The 20384-nt window shown below is 51.7% G+C and overlaps 2 protein-coding genes across 14 annotated transcripts in view; one reads left to right on the forward strand and one right to left on the reverse strand.

Annotated features, from left to right (window-relative positions):
- Window positions 1-18732, forward strand: part of ZHX3 (zinc fingers and homeoboxes 3) — a 48001-nt gene extending 29269 nt beyond the window's left edge. For 5 of the 10 annotated variants that reach the window (XM_082773329.1, XM_082773331.1, XM_082773332.1 and 2 more), the window contains 2 exons: window positions 8770-11708; window positions 13160-18732. In XM_082773329.1, the coding sequence (XP_082629455.1) occupies window positions 8933-11708; window positions 13160-13170 (2787 nt within the window). In that variant the 5' untranslated portion in view covers window positions 8770-8932 and the 3' untranslated portion in view covers window positions 13171-18732. The other 5 variants (XR_014318620.1, XM_082773333.1, XM_082773334.1 and 2 more) reach the window with 5 other exon arrangements.
- Window positions 18733-18986: 254 nt separating this feature from the next.
- The window catches only part of PLCG1 (phospholipase C gamma 1), a 38729-nt gene continuing 37331 nt past the window's right edge, over window positions 18987-20384 (reverse strand). For 2 of the 4 annotated variants that reach the window (XM_082773327.1, XM_082773325.1), the window contains exons 31-32: window positions 20075-20262; window positions 18988-19577 (exon numbers count right to left, since the gene is read on the reverse strand). In XM_082773327.1, the coding sequence (XP_082629453.1) occupies window positions 19535-19577; window positions 20075-20262 (231 nt within the window). In that variant the 3' untranslated portion in view covers window positions 18988-19534. Of the gene's footprint in view, window positions 19578-20074; window positions 20263-20384 lie in introns of all 4 variants that reach the window. The other 2 variants (XM_082773326.1, XM_082773328.1) reach the window with 2 other exon arrangements.

Consider the following 20384-nt stretch of genomic DNA (forward strand, 5'->3'; position numbering starts at 1 on the left):
TGCTGAAAGAATGAGCCAGTTCAGTGAGCAGAAAAACATTGCCATAAACCAGCGTATTCAATAAGCTGCAAAAGCGATCGGCTGCGCTCCGCGTCTGAAAGGACAACCGAAGCGGGATCCGTGGGGGGAGAAAAACCCACGATCCCGACCTGCCAGCCCTGTCTCCTTGCTCTCAGCTGAAGCGTTTTGCAGCTGTCTTTTTGGTTATAGCGACTGTAAGTGGGGAAATGGGAGCTGATGGCGAGCCAGAACGCGGCGCAGCTCACAGAGCTAGCATATTGCAAAAGGGCACGGGGAATGAAGTAATCCAACAGTGCTCAGCTGGGAAGGGGATGCGGCGCTGTAATAGTCCGCAGTCGATGCTGCAGATGATCAGCTCCAGCACCCCGCGTTTGGTGTCTGGTACTATTTAGTAGCTCAGTTTAGTGCTTCCCACTCATGTCCCACATCTCATTTTAAAATCTGGACCTTGGAGTGCTTTACCCTCCACTCAGTTTCCCTGGAATCATTGCCTTTATGTGGCTGCTCAGTAACTGGTGATCAGCCTGTCTTCAGCAAGCCTTTCTTCATTGCACAAGAGCCTTGGATGCTTGGTGAGAAAACTGTGTGACCCTCTAGCAGGCTTTTGTTTTTGTGGTCCTGCAGTGGGATCGTTTCAGTCACGAAATAAAAGCTGATGCTGGTTTTCTTGTAGCAATAAATGTTGTGATAGTGCCTAGAGCTGTGGTTCTTGAGCTCGGGGTGGTGGCCCCCAAGTAGGGTCACCCATCTGGAAGTGGATGTGCAAACCTGGAAGTGGGGTTGTGAGCAGAAGTGCTTGGGAAATGCGGTTTAGAGGCTTCCCACAAATGACCTGGTGCTGGGCTGAGAGCAGAGTGGGCTTGTGTGCTTTGTCTGCTCTCTTGCCGTAGGGGGCTCAGGCCTGTGAACTCTTCTTCAGTTTCTCCTGGCATCTCCTGCTGATTTAGAAGACTCAAGGATTTTTGCCAGAACCGTAACAGTGACCAAGCTCTAACTCTGGTTCTTGTTTGGCTTTGGGAACCATGAGTCCTCACTCCAAGCTCCCCCAGTTTTTGTCTTGGAGCTCATCGACAGCTTCCAATAATAAAAATACAGAGAGGTATATTTTAGTTCTTAATCTGTCCATTTTCATGTGGATTCCAAAGAGCTAGGTCTACCAAAGCTGATCTTGCTCTGTCTAAATGGTGATACTTGACAGTAATGTCTACCTGTGCAACTCCGGACACGGTGTGACAGAATATTACCCTGTTGACCATGTGTGGCCATTTTAGATGTCAGTGATCAAGCAGCAATCACAAAGAGATCCCTCTCACAATTAAAGCAAAAGCTGACCTCCGAGAGAAAGCACAAGGGACTGAAATCAGAGCCCCTGTGCACTTGTAAACATGACTGGCCCTGCCTAGGCACAAGCCAACCTCCTGGTATTCACCAGCCGAGTGCGAGGTGATGGGGGACGCAGATGCCGATGAGCTGAGGGACTTCTTGAAGCCCTGCTAATGCTGTCTGGTGTCCTCTGCTGGTAGCGTTCACCTCCGAGCTGGCTGTGCGGATAGATGATTGTCTGTCTGCCAGATCGTTTCCTTTGGGGCAACGCCAGGAATGTTTTGCAACATGGACAAAATGTGAGGATCGAAGCTATGCGTGGAGGTGGGTCCCCGGGACGCTGGGAGTGTAAACCCTGCTGAGGTAGTGTGACTCGGAGCAAAGCTGTAATGAAGCCTGCATGCTAAAAGAGATTTTTGTTTGAAGATGTCAAGGGTGTGATTGCATAACGTTTATTTGGTCCTTGGTCAAATGGATGGGAGCAGAGGAAAAAGAGTGAGTGAATTAGTGGTGGTAACGTTCACACAGAAGCACGCAAAGCTCGGAGGGATGATCATTGGTTTTGTTTTGATGTGTGGTGTGTTTTTTATTCCTGACGTTCTATTGAAATATAGCACACAGGCTTGTCTCTAAGGGGGGCACGTTGCCAGTAGTCTAAAGGTTATATTATCCTAGTGACCTATTTTTATACTCTAATCGCGTTCTGTTTCAGCCACCCCTCTCTAGCCTTCCATCTCGCTCGGGTTTGTGCTCATCTGAAAAAAGCTGAGATAATTACCATTAGTCCCTGAGCGCTAATGGAGAGAAGCAGCCTCTACCCAGGTAACGAAGACAAAGGCAAGTTGCTGCTGTTCTGACAGTACGAGACCAATCCGAAAAGGTGGCAGGTGGCTCACAAATCGGTGATGACTTGAAACAGGTCAGTGCAAAGTGTGGCAGGGTAGGGGAGAGGTCTTCTCTTCCAGGCATGCTTTAAATGGAGAGGTGCAGCAGCGTGTAGAAGGACGAGATTTTAATGAATAGCTCTGTTTAACTACCCTAAATGAAAATGACGCTTTTCTACTTCGGGCCTGCCAAGTAATGGAGAATGACTGTGATTGTTCAGCCAGCCAGCCTCCATTGCCTTTAAACTGTGCGCGCATTTGCAAAGCCAGGCGTAAGCTACAAAGCACCCCGAACAGTCGGCATAAAGAGAAATTGTTCCTTAGCACAAATGTTGACTGTGCGATGCTGCTGGGAGCTTGAAACTGCTGAAATCGGTGTGTGTGTTTGTACATTTGCGTGGCACCGAATAATAAGATATGGAGAGGCTTTGCTTGTCTTGGGCTGCTGCTGTTTTACTGCTCGTGGCTTCCCCTGTTATTGCCGAGCTCACCTGACAGCGGAGTGCCCGCAGCGCAGCAGCGATCTGTGCCCAAGGGGAGAGCCCCGTTAAGCGTTCCCTCACGGGATCTGGCAGTCCTTTGCAGGGTTAAACCCCTGCAGAACGAGGTGCGTGGTGGTCTCGGTGCGGGCTCTGGGTGGCAGAGAAGTGGTGGGCTGACTGCTCCCGGGCAGGTGGTACCTATAGGCGCGCAGCCTAGGCGATGGCACGGTGTGGGGATGCGCGCTGCTCGCCTGGGTGATGCTCTGGTGCTGGTGCTTTTAGGCTGCTGGAGGAGATCTATGCCATGAGCGCCCTTCCAGCTGCAGGCCTTGCAGTCCCAGGGATGCACAGCCACAGACCAGGACCAGAGGAGCTCCGTGGGCTCCGTGCTGCCTCACAACCTGCCCAATCCTGCCTTTTCTTCTCTGATACAGAGCCACACTGGCACAGCTAAAAGGGACATCCCATCCGCGCCCAGGAGGTGAGGTGTGCTCTGGAGAGGTGGGCTCTTCTCTCTGGGTCTGCCCGTGCTGAACGCAGGAGTACTTAGAGAGGTCTTCGCCAGTCACTGCCATGTGTCCATCCACATAGCACGTCCCCGGGATGGATGAGCAGGGTTTGTCTGGGTGGTGCTGCTGCTGCGTGCCCTCGCCCCATGCTTTGTTGTGCTCTTGTTGTACTCAAAGCCCATGGCTCCAGGGCTGTGCAGAGGAAGCCTTGGTTAGAGCTGCTGTGGGACAGACCTTCACCTCTCCTCTTCTCCTCTCAGTCTGGAAACTACAGCAGGCTCCAGCCTTCCTCTTTTCCCACCAGCCCAAGCAGGGCATGTTTTGGCAATAAGCTGGATAATTAATACAACCGATGAACTCCTACATAATTTCTCATGAAGGGACTCGAAATGCAAAACAAATGTTAATGACTAACCCAAGAAAAAGAGTCCTGGGACTGCCGTGGCTGGTGGCAGCAGAGGGACTGTGCCCTCGCTGCCGCACAGACCTGGTGTTCCCTCGCCCTCCCGAGCGCCCAGGTAAATGCGCCCAGTCCCAGCTCTGGCACCCGGTGCTGTGCTGCGGGGTCACCCGCTCCCAAACGCGCTGGGATCTCCCTCTGGGCTGCTGGATGGTGGGAGGGGGGAGGCAGCTCACCCCCCGGGGTCTGGTCGCTGCCAACAGCACCGGCTCTGGGTTGCTGACCCCCAAATTTTTCTACCTGCCGTCCTCTGCTTGCTGATTGCTGGTGGAAAGGTGGGGAGTCCACAGATGGCTTCCCAAAGGAAGGATTGCATCTTCCGGGCCTTGCTTGCAGGTAGGGCATAAAGGGAAGGGAAGAAAACACTCAAATGTCAACTTTTTTCCTTCTTTAATTTTTTTTTCCATGTTATGATATCAACCAGGGCCCGCAGAGTTTGAGCTGAAAAACAAGCCGCTTTTATTTGAAGTGCCAATATTGTGCTTGGCTCCCTATGAGACAGAAACATCAACTTTGTCCCTGACCTGGGGAGTGTGTCTGCCTGCCTAGCAGGCACAGAAAGCGTTGAGAAAACTGTTATTTTACTTCTATTTTGGTGTTGATCTTTTTTTTCCCCCTTTAACCGAGCACTTTATGCTTCGGCAGAGCTACATTGAGCGCCGGGGTCCCCACGGCAGGATTTTGTCATCTGGGACGTCGGTGGGGAGCACGTCCCTGCTGGGAGCATCGCTGGCGTTTGCTGGGCTGGGGGCAGAGCTGCTGTCCCCGTATGGGATGGGGGGACCACAGCTGCTGCGGGGCCGCGCGCTGGATGTCTTTTGATGCCACGTGGTGGGTTTCCTTGTTGTTGTTTCTAGGCGAGGTTTGCAAAAGGTCACAAAATTAATCTTCTAACTGGGGACCTTGGCGCTGCGCAGAACGAATGTTTTGCATTAACAACCTAACTCATTAATTCACTGAAACATTTAAAACCAAACCAGTTGTATCCAGCCAAGCTGGAAAAAGCTGAAAGTTCATACTCAGCAGTGCCGATTTCGAAACCTCCCTTTGTTAATCTCTGCAGAAGTAAATTTTCTGAAGTTGTTAAGCTCACTTTGACCAGTCTCTCGGCATTGTTTTCCTCAGCAGACCCAGAGTGGCTCTGGGGCGAGCTGGTGGCACGTACCTGGGCCTGCTGTTGGGACAGGAGCTGGCTGGGATGCCTTGTGGGGGAACCCTTCGAGCAGAGTTTGGGGTTCAGGGCTGGTCAGAAATGCTGTGCCATGTTCACAGACAGCAATCCTGAGTTTAACAGTTTCCACCTTCCTCCTCTGTTCCTCCTTTCCAAGTCACTAGGGGTGTTTATATCGCCGCCCAGCACGTCTCGGGGAACCACAAGCCAACCTGAGCCGCTCGTCTGGCTTTGTGCCTGCCTGGTGCAGAGGTGCCAGGGGTCCCCCACATCGCAGGACCACGTGTGTGGGTCCCACCTCGGAGGTTGCATCTGCCCCCAGTCCCCTCCTGATGCTTCGTTGAGGAGGTGGCCATGCCTGCAGACCCAGTTGTTAGTTCCCTGCGAGCATCTCGGGTGCCAAATCCATTGGACTCTGCCTGAAGTCATTTTTCCTTCAAATTTCCAGCAGCAGGTTTAAGTACACAGGTCATTTGAGTGGTGGCTGCCGCTCACTGCGCTACCTCTCTATTAAATTAGCAGGAGTCGATTAAATAGGGACCATCAGTTGAGGCACGATCCCTTTTTCTTCCTGTCGGCAGGGTAGCTGTTCCATGCAGCTCATCTTTCTTCCAGTTAATCATAAAGTAATACGTAGCAAATCGTGTTCTTCACATGTGGCTGTGCAGACTGGTCGGGGGCATTCGCAGTGGTGGTGTACCGAGGCCCGCTGTAAGGCTGGTTGTTAATTGAATAATTTTTCTGCCGTTAATTTAACCTACCCGTTAAACATCTTTGCTTGTCCCAATGACAGAGATCAGCGAATTGTGCGTTCTGGTATATATTAGTGGTGTATTAAAGCCTTAGTACATTCCAGAAGGTGAGCGGTGAATAAAACATGCTCTTAACATGTGGTTATGCAACTGTTCCATGGAAATGAAACGGACAAACAGTACACTTGATTAATTTTTTTCCTAGTAAATTGGCACTGTGATTCACTTCCAGCTAAATTTGCAATCTGTGTTCTCAGGTGGCATTAATATTGGATCCCCAGCAGGAGAGCTGTGTTGGCTGGTGCTGCTTTGATTGCATTTTTAACAGAACTTGTTGGAGAGCGCACTGAGCTTGATGCAAATGCACGGGTAAATGAAACGCGGAGCTTTTAGGTTCTCTGTAGGTGGGTCAGACCGTTCACATTTACCCCAAATAATTCTGCCTGCGTGCTCTGAAGAGGCGCTCCGCTAAAAGGGCACAATGGGGGGCTTTGTGCATCTCGATTGCTCTGTATCAAATTCACCCCGTCGACAGATAAAAACAGGCTTTTTGTGGTGCATCGATAACCACGGCATCAGATCCATCCGAGACTTGAGCTCCAGTAACAGCGATGCTGGAACTGGATCTCCACTGGCAGTTTGCTGGAAACCAAAGACCTTGCAAAGTGCCCAGCAGCTTCTCCCTGGCCTGCATGAGAGCTGCAGGATGAGATTAAACCAGCGTCGGTGCAAACCTGGTGCGGTAAAGGAGGGGAAGGCGGCTCTGCAGATCTCCGTGCAGCAACAGAATTCACTTTTACTGCTGCCTCCATGACACCAACCTCCTTTCAGCCTTTAAAGCTATATTTTGTAGCCTTCAGGCCGTTCTCATTGTTTTTTTCCTAATTGACTCAACTTGGAAAGGTCATCATACCCTGCTAGATTGTGTAATATTTAACTTAGCATCAAAAATGAGGATCTTGGGATTGGTGTCAAATTGATGCTGTTCCCTGCTGAATAGCAAAGCCCATTCATAGTCATCCAAGTATTCTGCTTGCTAATGCTCATGAATAACTTTCTGGCCCTCTGCAGAGGGAAAGACTAACCACGAGAAGGTGGGAAAAGAGCAGCATAAAGCAGGTATTGAGAGCATGAAATTCGCACCGTCTAAATCCAGGTCACAGCTTTACTGCTTTTTTTATTTATAGATTTTTTCAAGTTATAATTTCTAGCTTTTCATGAAGCTTTAGCATAGCAGTCTTTTCTGACGCCAAGTTCAGTGATGACTAACGCTATTTACAGGGCTGTTTTGTAATCTCAGATCAGCCCACATTAACGGGAAGTTACGTTTTCCCATCAGTCTTTTAAATTGTGCCGGAGAGTTGCTGAGCCCAGAATTGCCCAGCCGGGCTCTCCTATTTGCAAGCTGACATAATTTTTTCCAGAACAGTATTTTAAAAAATTTCAAATGGAGTTACAGAGGTCAGATCGTACTTCCTCAGTCTGATGTTCGCTTTAGGATCTCTCATTCCTCTGGTCTAAAAGCTACAAAAATCAGGCAGAGTCGCTCTTGCATAAGCACCACAAAGTCATTTTCCTGGTCTGCATTTCTCTGTGCATGGGGTCAGCTCGGCATACCTGACATGAGAGCTCCGGGTGCACAGCTGCTTTAACTGGTAGGAGTTGGCTCTGGGGTCATCTGGTAGGATGGTAAGTTGTTTTTTTTATAGTTTAAGTTTTTACGAGTGTTTTTATAAAGCTCCCTCTCTGTTATTGTAAATCCCAGGAAAATCTGGCACAGAGTCTTTGTAACACGAATCAGTGCATCCGTGTGCCTCCGAGTGACCTTGCAATCTGGAAAAAATACAGTTTTATCCGAGCGTTTAGGACAAAAAAAAAAAAAAAGCAGAGTTGCTGTAAGAAAGGTTGGCGAGGGGGTTAAAGCAGCGACGCTGCTCGGTCAGACGTGCTGCCTTCCCTGTCGTCAGGACCCGTCTTGGCAAGTGCCTCCTGGTGCCAGTGACAGCAGCCAGCTTTGCTGCCCTCGGGTCGTGAGCTCAGGCATGGAGCATCCGCTGCGCAGATTGCACAAGCCCAGCAGGCCGGCAGCACGGCGGTGGCTAGAGCTCTTTTGGGGGCCTTACCTTCTCTTGCAGTTCCAGCCAAAGACCCAGCAGATGCTGTTAAAACAATACGAAAATGTGCGTGGAATGGGGAGGGAATCTCAGAAATGATTTGCTGGCTTCCTGAGCGAGGATGGCTAAAATAACGCGGCTCCAGCTGCAGCCTCGCTGCCGGCTGCAGTGCAGCTCCAGGACTTTCTGCACGCAGAAGCCTTTGGCACGGGCACGGTGCTTGAGCTGGCAAGCAGCTTTCCGACAGGATGGTTGGAAAGTGCCGATTTTGAAGAAATTGCAGTGTTCTGTGGGAGCATGTTGATTTTCATCCGGTTTTTCTGATGGGAAGCAGGCAGTGGCTGGGAGCCCGGCGGGCACCCAGGCGTGCAGGGAGCCGGGGCAGTGCTCTCCCCACAGCACCACTGGTGCTGGGGCTGGCAGGGCATGGCGAGGGGACGTCCCAGCCCGCGTCCTCCTCAAAGGAGAGTTGGGTAGAGGCTGTAAAACAGGCATCGCATGGCTGCGCTGCGTAGCTGGGAAAATCGCTCTTGGTTTTGCTGCTCGCTGTGTGGGAGCGCGTGAAGCCGAGCAGCGGATGGGAGCTGTGCACGCACGGCACCGCGAATACCTGGCATTCTTTCACAAGTAAGAGATTTGGGGGGAAAAATAGCCCTGAGATCTGCCTTGCGACATCCAGCACTGGTGTGGGTGGAACTGGCTGCTTCCTGGGTTTGGGGGTAAAAGGATTGAGCTGGAGGAGGGGAAGGGAGCTGGGGCTGCGAGCTGGAAGGGGAGAGCGGGCTCCAGGGAGCAGCTGGGGGGGAAGGAGGCTTGTGGTCAGCTTCTCCCCGCTGCCACGTCACAGATGGCTTCTGGCTTTGTGTGTTTGCTTTCTAAACAGGTAATTCACAGACTGTGCGTATGAAAATGTGGTAAATCCAAGGTCAAGTTGAATTTTTCCAGCAAAAGACACTGAGAATGATTTATTGAGTGAAACAGTTAAATAGCAGGATAGCTGTGCTTTGTCTCATGCCAAGGGAACTAACCCCTCCTCCTTCTCCTTGTCCTCAGGTTCAGTGGTAAATATGAACATTTGTCAACATTTGACAACAACTCCTTGGGACATCATGAATTTGCTGGAATCTAGACCACAGAGCACTTGCAATAGCGCTTTTTAAATTCTAATTTAATTTAAATTAAAGAAAAAATAATCTCATCCGGATTAATCGTAGTGATGGCTAGCAAGAGAAAATCCACGACTCCCTGCATGATACCAGTAAAAACTCTGGTGCTTCAGGAGACTGAGCTGGAGGCTGCAGAAGACGATCGTGAAGGAACACAACAAGATGCTCCCGCAGAAGGGCCGGCAGCCAGCGATGCTGGTGCCAGCAACAGCAACAGCGGAGCCTTGTCTAACGGGCACCGCGGCATCGCCGAGGGCGATACTTTTGTCTGCAAGTCTTGTGACTTCGGGTCTCAAGACGTTCATCATTTCTTCGCGCACCTGGACTCTGAGCACTTGGACTTCAGCAAAGACCCCGCGTTTGTGTGCGTTGCCTGCAACTTCCTGGCGAAGAGCCACGAAGGGCTCTCGCAGCACAACGCAGAGGCGCACGCTGGCGAGACGAGCTTCGTCTGGAGGCTGGCGAAGCAGGACAATCGGACGGCTGTGGAGCAGAGTCTCAGCGATGCCGCCAGCAGCCACGACCTTCCGGGAGAGGTCCCCGAGGAAGTGGCGGATGGTCAGTCTGAAATTATCATCACCAAAACCCCCATCATGAAGATAATGAAAGGCAAACCCGAGGCCAAAAAAATCCACACGCTGAAGGAGAATGTGTCCAGTCAGTTGGGCGGAGAGTCGGAGACAAAAGACGGAGAGCCTTCCTTCGCGAACGGGCCTGTGCCGGTCAGCCAGCCCACCGCGAGTTCGACAAAATCATCTCACGTAGTGAACGGCTCCATCCTCGGAAACGTGCCCGTTCTGCCAGCGGGTGTTGCCCAGCTTGTTTCACTGCAGCAGCAGCCACCCTTGCACCAGCAGCTACCCACATCCAAGTCCCTTCCCAAGGTGATGATCCCCCTGAGCAGCATTCCCACATACAACGCAGCCATGGACTCCAACAGCTTCCTGAAAAACTCTTTCCACAAGTTCCCCTACCCCACGAAAGCTGAGCTCTGCTACCTGACCGTGGTGACCAAGTACCCAGAAGAGCAGCTGAAGATCTGGTTTACGGCCCAGCGGTTGAAGCAGGGCATCAGCTGGTCGCCGGAGGAGATAGAAGACGCCAGGAAGAAGATGTTTAACACGGTCATTCAGTCCGTGCCGCAGCCCACCATCACCGTGCTGAACACGCCGCTGGTTGCGAACCCCGGCAGCGTCCCGCATCTCATCCAGGCCACTTTGCCGGGCCACGTGGTGGGGCAGCCGGAGGGCACGGGGGGACTGCTGGTCACACAGCCCATAATGGCCAACGGCTTGAAAGGCACCAGCTCCTCCTTCACCCTGGCGGTGACGACGGTTCCCAAGCCCCAGTCGGCGGCACAGCACAGCACGGTGAGCTCCGGCAATGCCTCGGCCGTGAAGGTGGTGAACGCGGCGCCGTCGGTGCTCACTGCCTGCCCCGCCATATCCTCGCAAACCTTCCTGGACCCCAATGTCTACAAGAACAAGAAGTCCCACGAGCAGCTGTCGGCCTTGAAAGGCAGCTTCTGCAGGAACCAGTTCCCCGGCCAGGCTGAAGTCGAGCGGCTGACCAAGATAACCGGGCTGTCCACGAAGGAGATTCGCAAATGGTTTAGTGACAGGAGGTACCATTACAGGAACGTGCGAGGCGGCAGAGCCATCTTTCCCGGAGACAGTGCTCTCGATTCTCTGCCCGAAATACCCTTCGACGTGCCGCCCAAGGGAGCGGAGCTGACATCTACAGCCGCGGCAACGCCTGTCACCCATCACCCGACGCGGCGGCAGGCCTGGCACCAGACGCCCGACTTCACGCCCACCAAGTACAAGGAGCGCGCGCCCGAGCAGCTCAAGGCCCTGGAGAGCAGTTTTGCACAGAATCCTCTTCCTCCGGATGAGGAAGTGAATCGCCTGAGGAGCGAGACGAAGATGACGCGGAGGGAGATCGATAGCTGGTTCTCGGAGAGGAGGAAGAAGAAGGTGGCGGAAGAGAACAAAAAAGCAGAGGAGGCAGTTCAGCAGGAGGAAGAGGAGGCTGAAAACGGCTGCGGGGAAGGAGAAGACTCCTCAGATGACCTGAGGGCCTTGAGTGAAAACGGCTCGCTCGATGCCTCTACCAACAACCCAAACTCGGCAGAGCGGAAGGTGAGCCCCATCAAAATCAACCTGAAGAACCTCCGGGTGACTGAGTCCAATGGCAAGAACGAAGCGCCGGGCATCGCTGTGAGCGAGAAGGGGGACGGCGGCTCCAGCCGGCCGCCCACCCCTCCGAAAACCAAACTGAACTTCAAAAAAACCGCCCAGCAGCGGCACTTGCTTAAGCAAATGTTCGTGCAGACGCAGCGGCCGACGAACCAGGAGTACGACGCCATCGTGTCCCAGACGGGCTTGCCGCGGGCTGAGGTCATTCGCTGGTTTGGAGACAGTCGGTACGGCTACAAGAACGGGCAGCTGAAGTGGTATGAGAACTACCGGCGTGGCATCTTCCCCCCGGGCCTGGTGGAGGTGAGCCCGGCCGGCAGGGAGGTGCTGGAGGACTACTACAAGCAGCACAAGGCGCTGCAGGAGGACGACGTGCCGAGCCTCTGCGAGCGCGCCCAGCTCAGCGCCCAGCAGGTGAAGGTCTGGTTTGCACTGAAGGCGGAGGAGGAGACCAGGGGCGCCTCTGAGGATGCCCTCTCCAGCACCAGCGAGCAAACGGGAAGCCAGAAGGGGCCGTACGACGCCTGCTCGGAGGTGTCGGAGAACAGTGAGCCCTGGGAGCCGGGTGGCCCCGAGGGTGGTGCCGAGCCCCCCGGTGCCCCCGTGCAGCCACCCGCCACGCAGCTCGGTAAGGGCCCCCGGGCAGCTTGTGCGAGGTCTCCACGGGCAGGGTTGGGTGAGCACGAGGCACTGAGTGCTCCAGGTGGGGGTTTGGTGCCCGGGCTTGCTATTTGGGGTTTAAATCAAGGAAGCAGTGAGGGACATCCCCCCGGTAAGGGGGGATCAGGGAAGGGGGAGAAGAAGGTCTGGCAGGGTGCCACAAGCTCTGTTCTGAAGCCAAATCCTGGCTTTAGGAGCAAAACCAGGGGGAGTGCCCTGTCCCTTCACCTACCCTGGGGGAAGGTGGCCCTTGGGTTTATTTGTAAAAATATTTATTTGTAAAAATATTTAGGAAGGAAGGGGTCCAGCTGCTGTTTCCCATGTCTTCCCCCGGCTTCTCCCATGTCTCCCCCTGGCCCCAGGCAGCACGGTTAGCCCGTGGGTGCTCTCGCTTCCTTGCCTGTGCAGACAAAAGCCTCCTCCCTTCCCTCTCCTGCTGCCCACTGCGAGCTGCTGCCGGCTCTCCAGACGTGAGCATTGTCATTTTAGCAGGGCTTGGGCAGCGCAGATAGAGACTGCAAGGAAGGAGGGGACAGGGAGAGATGGAGTGGCGTTTACAGCTGCTGGCCCTACCCCTCCTCCAGGGCTCGTTTTTGAAAGGCGTGCGTGGAGGAAAGGAGAGGTGGTTTCCAAGCCCTCTGTGGGCTCTTTGGAAATGCAGCTGGGGGCTGTTTCCTCCCTGGCAGAGCTCCCACCAGATGGGGATGGCCGAGGGCTGCACTCGCCCTGTCCTGCTGCACAGCCCCTCGCCAGCCAGCATCACCTCCTCCCACCAGCATCACCTCCTCCCACCCGCTGCTGCAGCCCCGCTGCATGGCTTTGGGTCCTCCCACACACCCCTGCCAGGCCTTTAAAAAAAAAATAGTAAAAAAATCATTGGTTCCCTTCCCCCTGTAATTCAGAGGAAATGAAGTGTGGGTTTGAGTGGGACTTGCCTTTATTGCAGCTGAGAAATCTGGATGTGCATCGCCGGGAAGCAGCTGTGGCCAGAGGAATGGGCTGGGAAGGCATTGCAGCAGAAGGTTTGGGGAAGGGTTGGGGGTGGCTGTGTCCTTGCTAGCACCCTCCAGATGTGGCTTTTTGCCACCAGAGTGAGGTTCTGTGACCCCACGAGGCTTGGAGGTGCTTGGCAAGGGCGTACAGCTCTGCAGGCTGCGTTCCTCCTCCGTCCTGCTGCTGGCCAAGACTGTGGCCCTGCTCCCACAAGGATTTCAGCTTTCCTGCCCCCATCCCAACACCGAGCTGCTTGGGGCTGGCTTTGCTCTGCAGCTGCCTCCATCAGGCCTCTGCTTTTGCTATCACGAGGTGCACCTGCACCCCCTGCTCCCCGCCCGGCACCGCTGCCTGCATTGCAGGCACCTGCGGCGTGCTGGAGCATCTCTGACACCTGTGTTGTTGTGTTTGTTTTTTTTTTTCCAGAAACAGACTGAACTCAAACCACCTGCCCCAGAGGATCCGCTCTTAACCTTGAGAAGAAGTTTTTTGGTCTTTAAGACCATGGGCTGGCCTGATACAAACCTCAGGAGCAGGACACGATGATAAAGCACTGCCAGAAATGAGACCTTTGAGTGCAGCGCACGAGAGAGAGTGCGTGCAAAAACTGGGCACCCAGTGCAGAGCTCTCTGGGCCAGCCTAGGAGACAGCTGAGAGCTGGCAGAGGTGGGGGCCGTGAGTTGAGCTCGCACCCAGGAAATAGGATGCTCTTGTTTGCTTTCCAGTGGACAGACTTTCAGATTTCATACTCATATACCGATGCCTACAGCTGCCTATACAAGCATAACGAAATCTCAGACATGGTGTAAACAAGGTCATTGCTTAGATATGGACTATCATGGCACAATACATTTTTTTTTTTTTTTTTTCATCTGCCCATTAAGGTGTTTGTTCTCTAAAGGCTGGCATGGCTGCCTCGATCCTCCCTGCCTTTTTTGGTCCTTAAGCCCTGGCAAGGAAGGGTTGTGCAGGGTGTGTGTGCACAGGTGTGTATGTGTGAGCGTGTGCGTTAGGAAAGGAAAAGGACCTGAGAAGAAAGCTGCCAGTCTTGCATTAAGTCAGGTAGGACTTCAGTGAGGCGTTCATCCACACGGATGAGGTTAGATTTGGCATTGCATTACTCTCCAATAAGTAGCAGGTCCAAGACCCCGAAAACCAAGGAGAGGCAGTTCGGTGTCATTTGCCCCTTGTTGGCCAAAATATTTTTCCTTTCGCTCTTGGAGACCGACTGCAGCAGGCTGTTAAATCTCCAAGTCTCCCTTTAATCACTGAGAACTAGCACATAATAATTTTTCCATCCTGACCTGGAATCCTTTTCATTGTTCGGAGAGAACAAGCTGTTCTTCAGAGAACAAATAGGGAGAATATGCAGAGTTGCTGTGAGTGGTTCAAGTTATTGTTGTCTCCAAGGGATCTGCGAGGCAGCAGCTCTTCTGCAGTCAGGAAGTTTCCCTCTTTCAGCCCTACACAACTGATCCTCCAGCAGCAGCAATGATAACTTCAAGTATTTGCTCCGATATTTTTTTATTTCTATTTTTTGGTCCATCCACAGTAGTTTTGGCCTCGTGTGAAATAGCAAAACAATTTCCCAGTTCGCTTTCCTGGTTCCCAGAACCTGTAGCTTTTTCATGTGCCCATGTTGTCTCGGGTGGTTGCTGCATGATGCAACTTAAGGCTTTTTTTAATATTCCTTCCTAATAGAAAACAAGGTCTAGGAGAGCACTCTTGAGCTATGAGTCTAGCCAAATGCTGTGTCAGACCATCCTGTCATAAACTAATCAAATCCCAGCTCAAAATTGGTTCCATGTCTTGCCTTCGCTTTTGCTCTTGGAAGGCGATTCCAGAACTTCACTGCCTTTGAATGGTTAGAAACTAGAAACTTTCTTTAAATTTCTAGTTTGAATTAATTCGTGGCCAGTTCGTTCCTGGTTTGTTTTGGAGCCAACATTGTCCTTTAACTTAAATAGTTTTTGGTGTTTATCCGCTGATGTATTTATGGAGAGTAGTCATAGCTCCTTATTTTTGCCAAGCTAACTCAGCCAAGCTTTTTCTGTAGAAGGTTTTTATTTAGTGAGAGCTTTTTAATGTGGGAGACTTTATTGTTGGTGGTAAATGATATTTATTAGAAGGGTGGGTAGCAAGCCCCAAAGGATCAGATCCAGAGATTTACAAAAAATCTGTTTTAAAAACAAAAAGCTCTTTCAGAACCTCTTCCAAAGATGGTGTCTGATTTCTACCTTTAATTGCTTTTGCTTTTCTTTCTTCGTCCCCTCTTTACGAGGCTGCCTTACTGACATGTTGGGAGAGGCTCCATCTGACAAGCGCTGCAGGGAGCGTTTCTCTCACCGACGGTACGTGCCTGCCCCGTAGGTGCCTGTGCTCAGACGCCTGCACTGTAACCGCCCTTAGCAGCCAGACGAATCCTCCCCAAAATGCCACGAGCTGACAGCAGGCTCCCTAAATTTCTCTCTTTAGCAGCACTGCTGCCGGCTGTGCCTCGGTTCGAGGCAGGGCCAGCAGCAGCACCACCTCCGCCTCGCCTGGGCTCGTCGCTCTCAGGCTCCAGACCTTTTGGGTGAAATCCTTCCTGCCCTCAAGCTCCACGGGCGATGGGGGAAGCAGGGTGGTGCTAAAGCCGAGGGTGCTGGGCCTGGGAGCCTTGTGGCCTGAGAGTGTGCGTGTGTGTTCACTGTTGCCTTCAGAGAACAAATACAGGTAGGTAATTTACTCTCTATTGCCTATGTACATGCAGGTTTATTTAAGTACACATATATACAGTTCAGATATGCCATAGATTCTTTATCGCATTAAGATGTACATTAAAAATGTACACTTCTACTAACTACTTGCTATATAAATATGTTGGAAATGTAGTTTGCCCATTCAAGGTGATTTTCTGTGGGATTTTTGGTGTACACTTTAAAGGCCTGTGGCTGAGTGGAAGAGTGGTCCCCACTCCATCTACAGAAATGCTTAAGGACGATGGTGTGAACTGGTCCCTTTGAACCTTTTTTCCATGCACTAGCTGAATGTTTTGCACTTGGATTGTATTGGCCAGTTTTCCAGAAAAAAAAATGAAAAGAGAAGTCTTGTGAGCTGGAGAGAGAATTTCCCGGTGTACACAGAAAAAACAGCCTTGAGGGTTGGAAGCTGCTGAGGTTTTTGAGCTTTGTCTGCATGCATTCATACAAGCACAGCAGGAGTTTTCTTTCTTTTGGGTCAGAGGAATTTAAAAAAGTGGTTCCATGCAGGCTCCCCTCGTACGCAAAGGCCGAGCAGACGGGCTGGCAAGGCTCGTTGCGTGGGGAGGGTGAGATTTAGGGACAAAAATCAAAATCAAAAAGTAATCGTTTGCTTTCTAACTCACACATTCCTTGTTATCTGCATTTTTAGTTGACTTGAAATCTCTATGAAAGGATAAGCTGAAGCGTTGAGGGTTTTAGCTCTGTGGTCTTCTGTTTCCCTATCACACCTTTTTTGAAGCTGAAGAGAAGCAGGTGTCATCTCCAAACAGACTCAGGTTTTGGTGCAGGACATTACAAATAATATGTTTGCATCTGAAACTGAAAGAAATAATTGAGAGGTGCCTCCACAGTCCCAGCAGCAGCTCTTCTGGTGGTAAGAGGAAGCATCACCACGATTGTACACTTAGTGTCAATTTTTATCATCATCTAATCAAAGATGACTATCTTGACTTGAAAGGAGGAGTGTAAGATAGAGGTCATGTAGCCAGCATCGGTAAGGAAGGGAATTAAGTTCTTCACCTCCATCAGCTGTGTGCGAGCTCAGGCTTGATAAGCACAGTAGTAAGCATCATTTTTAATCCACGTGAATCTTGTTACTTCTGTCTCTGAGGCTGCTTAGATTAAGGTCACAATCCAATTGCTTAATAACCTGAAACCCTGATTTGTGCTGTGCCTGGCTCACTCACAGAAAGGGCTGCTGGTTCTCCCAATGCAAGGAACAGAGTTGCTTTATTCATCTGTATCAGCAGGCCAAGCTGTTTGATTTCTAGCCATAGCTCTGTGTTCTATTTGGGTAGCTAATTTTTCTGTTCCTTAAGTAGCATCCTGGAAATCATTATTTTTATTTTATTTTTTTAAGCAGAACACTAAACAAACCATGATTTACAGGCTTCTATTTCCTGAGAGCCATTATTCCTGTTTGCCTGAGAGCAGAGCTCTGCTGCACATCAGGCTCGCAGCCCTGGCAAGAGGAGAGGACACAAGTGCTTGCTTCAGTGCACGGCATGCTGCGGTCAGCGTCAGCACACAGAGCTCCAGCTGCAGGTATTTAACGTATCTGCTGTCCCCTCCCTGCCGGGGGCTTCTCTTGGGCACCAGCAAAACCAGGAGCTGCTGGCAGCTGTGATTTGAAACCCCAGTCAGTCGCAGAGCTTGATGCAGAGCCTTCACCTGGCAGAGCAGCACTCGTGCAGAAGCTGGAGCTGCGATGTGTCTGTTCGGATGATTTTTGCTAGGCTGGTTTTCCATTTAGAGTTTTGGCTATTTTTATTTTTTTTTTAATGCAAAGCAACAATTTCTGGTCACAGGGAGAAGTTTTTGCACTCCTCCCTCCCCTTCCGTCCCTCTTGTAGAAACAGTTCAGGGGAGCCCTGGTGAGATGATGGTTGGAACCTGGGGTCACTGGGAATCAGAAGGGAAAGATGATTTTCAGCACTTAGGCACAAATTGGCAAGTTAAGGTGATATTACACTTGTCAAATGGGCAGTATTTAAAAGGTTTTTAAACATCTCTCTTCTGTTTCCCAGATTAATTTTGGCTCCACTCTTTTCAACTCCCATCGGTGGCCTGATGTGATCGGCTCACTGCAGTAACCTCCATTTTAACTTGTCAGTTGATCACAACCAAGGGGGAAAGATCAGGCAATACTCAAAAGTGGGTGTGGGAGGGACTTGCAAGCTGTACCTTTTCTTGCAAGTTTAGTTTCTGCTGTATCTTTTACTGGCAGTGCTCCCTGCCAGGAATGCTGGATTGGCATCACAAAACTTTAAAGCAGAGCAAGCGAGCGCTGTTACCTAAGAAGGAGTGACTTTTATTTATATTTTTTCTTGTTGCCTGTTCCAGTAGAGTGCTCTGTTGGCTGCCCTTGGCCATATTTTGATGGCACTACTAAAGCCAGTTTTTCCCTTTACCGATGGAGGGTGGTTTTAGGAGAACTCTTGCTCACTGGTGCTAGTGAAGGTCAGGCTAGGAATCCATGGCATAGAAAACTTCTTGCTAAAAATTGCACTTTCTGTCTGCCCCATCTGGCTGGTGGTATTATGGGTACGTGGCTGTGACTCCCCTTGCACATACTAACATTGCACTAAAAGAGAGACTTTGGGAACAGCGTGTTGATCACTTTGTTTCTCAGCAGACCACAAAGTCAGCCTAATGGGGTCTCTTTTTTTTTTTTTTTTTAATTATTATTATTTAGAAATCATGCTGGTGCTGAATGACCTGGAATTTTTTTTTTTTTTTTTTTTTTTTTGCTTGGATTTATCCAAAAGAAAAATGTAATTGTAGCTGCAACGGGACCTTTCATAAGGGTGGCCGTGTAGCTGGGGCGCGGAGCAGCGGCTCTGCTGCGTGAAACCGTCTTTGTACCGGGGCGGTGCGGGGGGTTCCCGGGGGTTCTTATCGTGTTTTTTAAGACCACAATTTTTGTTGGTCACCTTGGCAACCGTGTGAGACAGGAAATAGTTTTTACTTTTGGTAAAGGTTTTAAAGAAGAGAAAAAAAAAAGTGAAGCTGCCTGTGATTGTGGGCTGTGGCTATTACTAGGGCTAGGGTAGCTTGTACCTGCTATGGACTTTACCTGCTCTTATTCTGAGGGCACAAACTCCCTGTAGCAACAATGCCACTTCTGAGAAGTGAACGGCAAGTTTCCCTTCCTTTTGTATATGTGGATGTGAGGGTGGGCGAGGGGAAGCGCTTGCTTGTACAGTTTGTTGAAATGAAACCAGACATTTTTGGTTGTTCCTAAATAAAGAGCGTAAAATACGAGCAAGAGTTGACTGGTGATTGCAGGCCCGCTTGGGCTGTAAAGGTGACACAAAACAGAGCAATCCTTCCCCCAAAACCTCCCTGGGCAACATCCCCTGCTCCTGCTCTCACCCCTTTGAGTGAACAGCGTTGAATCTGGGGCTATTTTTTTCCCCATGGCCTTAACCTCAAGGTGAGGGCAGGGGCCTGTCCCACCGCTGGGGCAAACCACCAGGAAACGGAGACAGCAGGCGTGTAATACTGACACGTTTATTGTCGTTTAAAGCTAGAGCGGCCTTGTAAACGTCGAGTTTCACTACTGGCCCCAGAGGCAGTGGCTATACGGGCCAGGCACTGCAGGCCGCAGCCCGCAGCACCCGGCCTCCAGCCGCCCGCGCCGCGCAGGCTCCCCGCACACACTGCCAGCGCCGAGACGGCGGAGGGTGGTGTGCTTTTTTTTTTTTTTCTCCCCTTGTTTTCGTCTCGTTCCTTGCAATTATAGACAGTTTTGTCTCTCACCTCGGCGGCTGGCAGGCTGTGCACATCCATACACTTCATTAAGGGCTTCGTGGTGAAGGTTGGTGGGTGTTTGGGGTGGTTCGTTGGTTGTTTTTGTTTTTTTTTTCCCGATTTTTTTTTTTTTTTTTTTTTAGTTCTCCACTCAAACACACTTCAGCGGAGAAACTGGAAAAGCTGCCTGAAAGTAGGCCATAGCAGTGCCGTTTCCATAGAAACCAGTTCACAGCGTGCCGTGAGACTCACAGGCACGGGAGGTGCTCCCGGGCGGCCGAGCGGCGCTGCAGCCGCGTGTCCCTACAGCCGGTTGTCCCCGTTGACCCTGGTCCGTCGCAGTACCCTGCAGGGGGCACAGACAAGGGGCACGGCGCTGGGAGGATGAAAGGTGCCAGCTTCCCCAGCTACCGTGGCCTGGTACCCTTGGGGATGCTCTGGCCCAGGGGGCTGGTGCTGCAACCTCCCCGTGTCTTGCTCCTTGCCTTTTTCAGCCCTGTCCCTCCCTCCCCAGCTCCCACCAGCTGAGATGTTTTTTTCCAGCCGGGCTCTCAAGCCAATGCTGTTGCCACCTCCCTGCCCGAATTGCAAGGAGGGGGCCTGGCACATTGGCCATGGTGGGGAGAAGCTGTTCGGAAGCTCCTCTGAGGATGGAAGAGCTCCCGGCTCCTACAACACCCCCTCACCCTGCATCCCACGCCCTTACTGTCCCAAAAGCAGTGACTCCCCCCCACCTCACCGCACCTTTCCACCTGAATTCAGTGTTTCCATAAGGCTGCAGCTCAGGCCTGGGCTCCCACTGAGGAGCCCCAAAACGCTCAGGGTCTTTTCCAGCCATCCTACCTTCGCTCCCGGCTCTCGAAGTGGTCAGCCAGCTGCTCCTGCGAGACTCGAAAGTCCTCGAATGGCTGCTGGTACCGCACCTCGAAGGAGCCCTCCCTGCCTCTGCTGGCCAGCAGCTGGCTGGCAGCATCCCCGGCTCGCTCCCGCAGGGCTGAGGCACTGAAGAGGTTGATTTCGCCGTTCTCCTGCTTGGATGGGAGCAGACAGAGCTGTGAAGGGCTGGGGATGGCGCGGTGCCCTAGAGCAGGCTGTACGGAGAGCTGACCCCCATGGGGGTCCGGGGCTGATGGGCTCAGGGTGTGCAGGGTGT

The sequence above is a fragment of the Aythya marila genome, assembly GCF_965140915.1.
Source record: "Aythya marila genome assembly, chromosome: 16".
In the NCBI taxonomy this organism is placed as follows: domain Eukaryota; kingdom Metazoa; phylum Chordata; class Aves; order Anseriformes; family Anatidae; genus Aythya; species Aythya marila.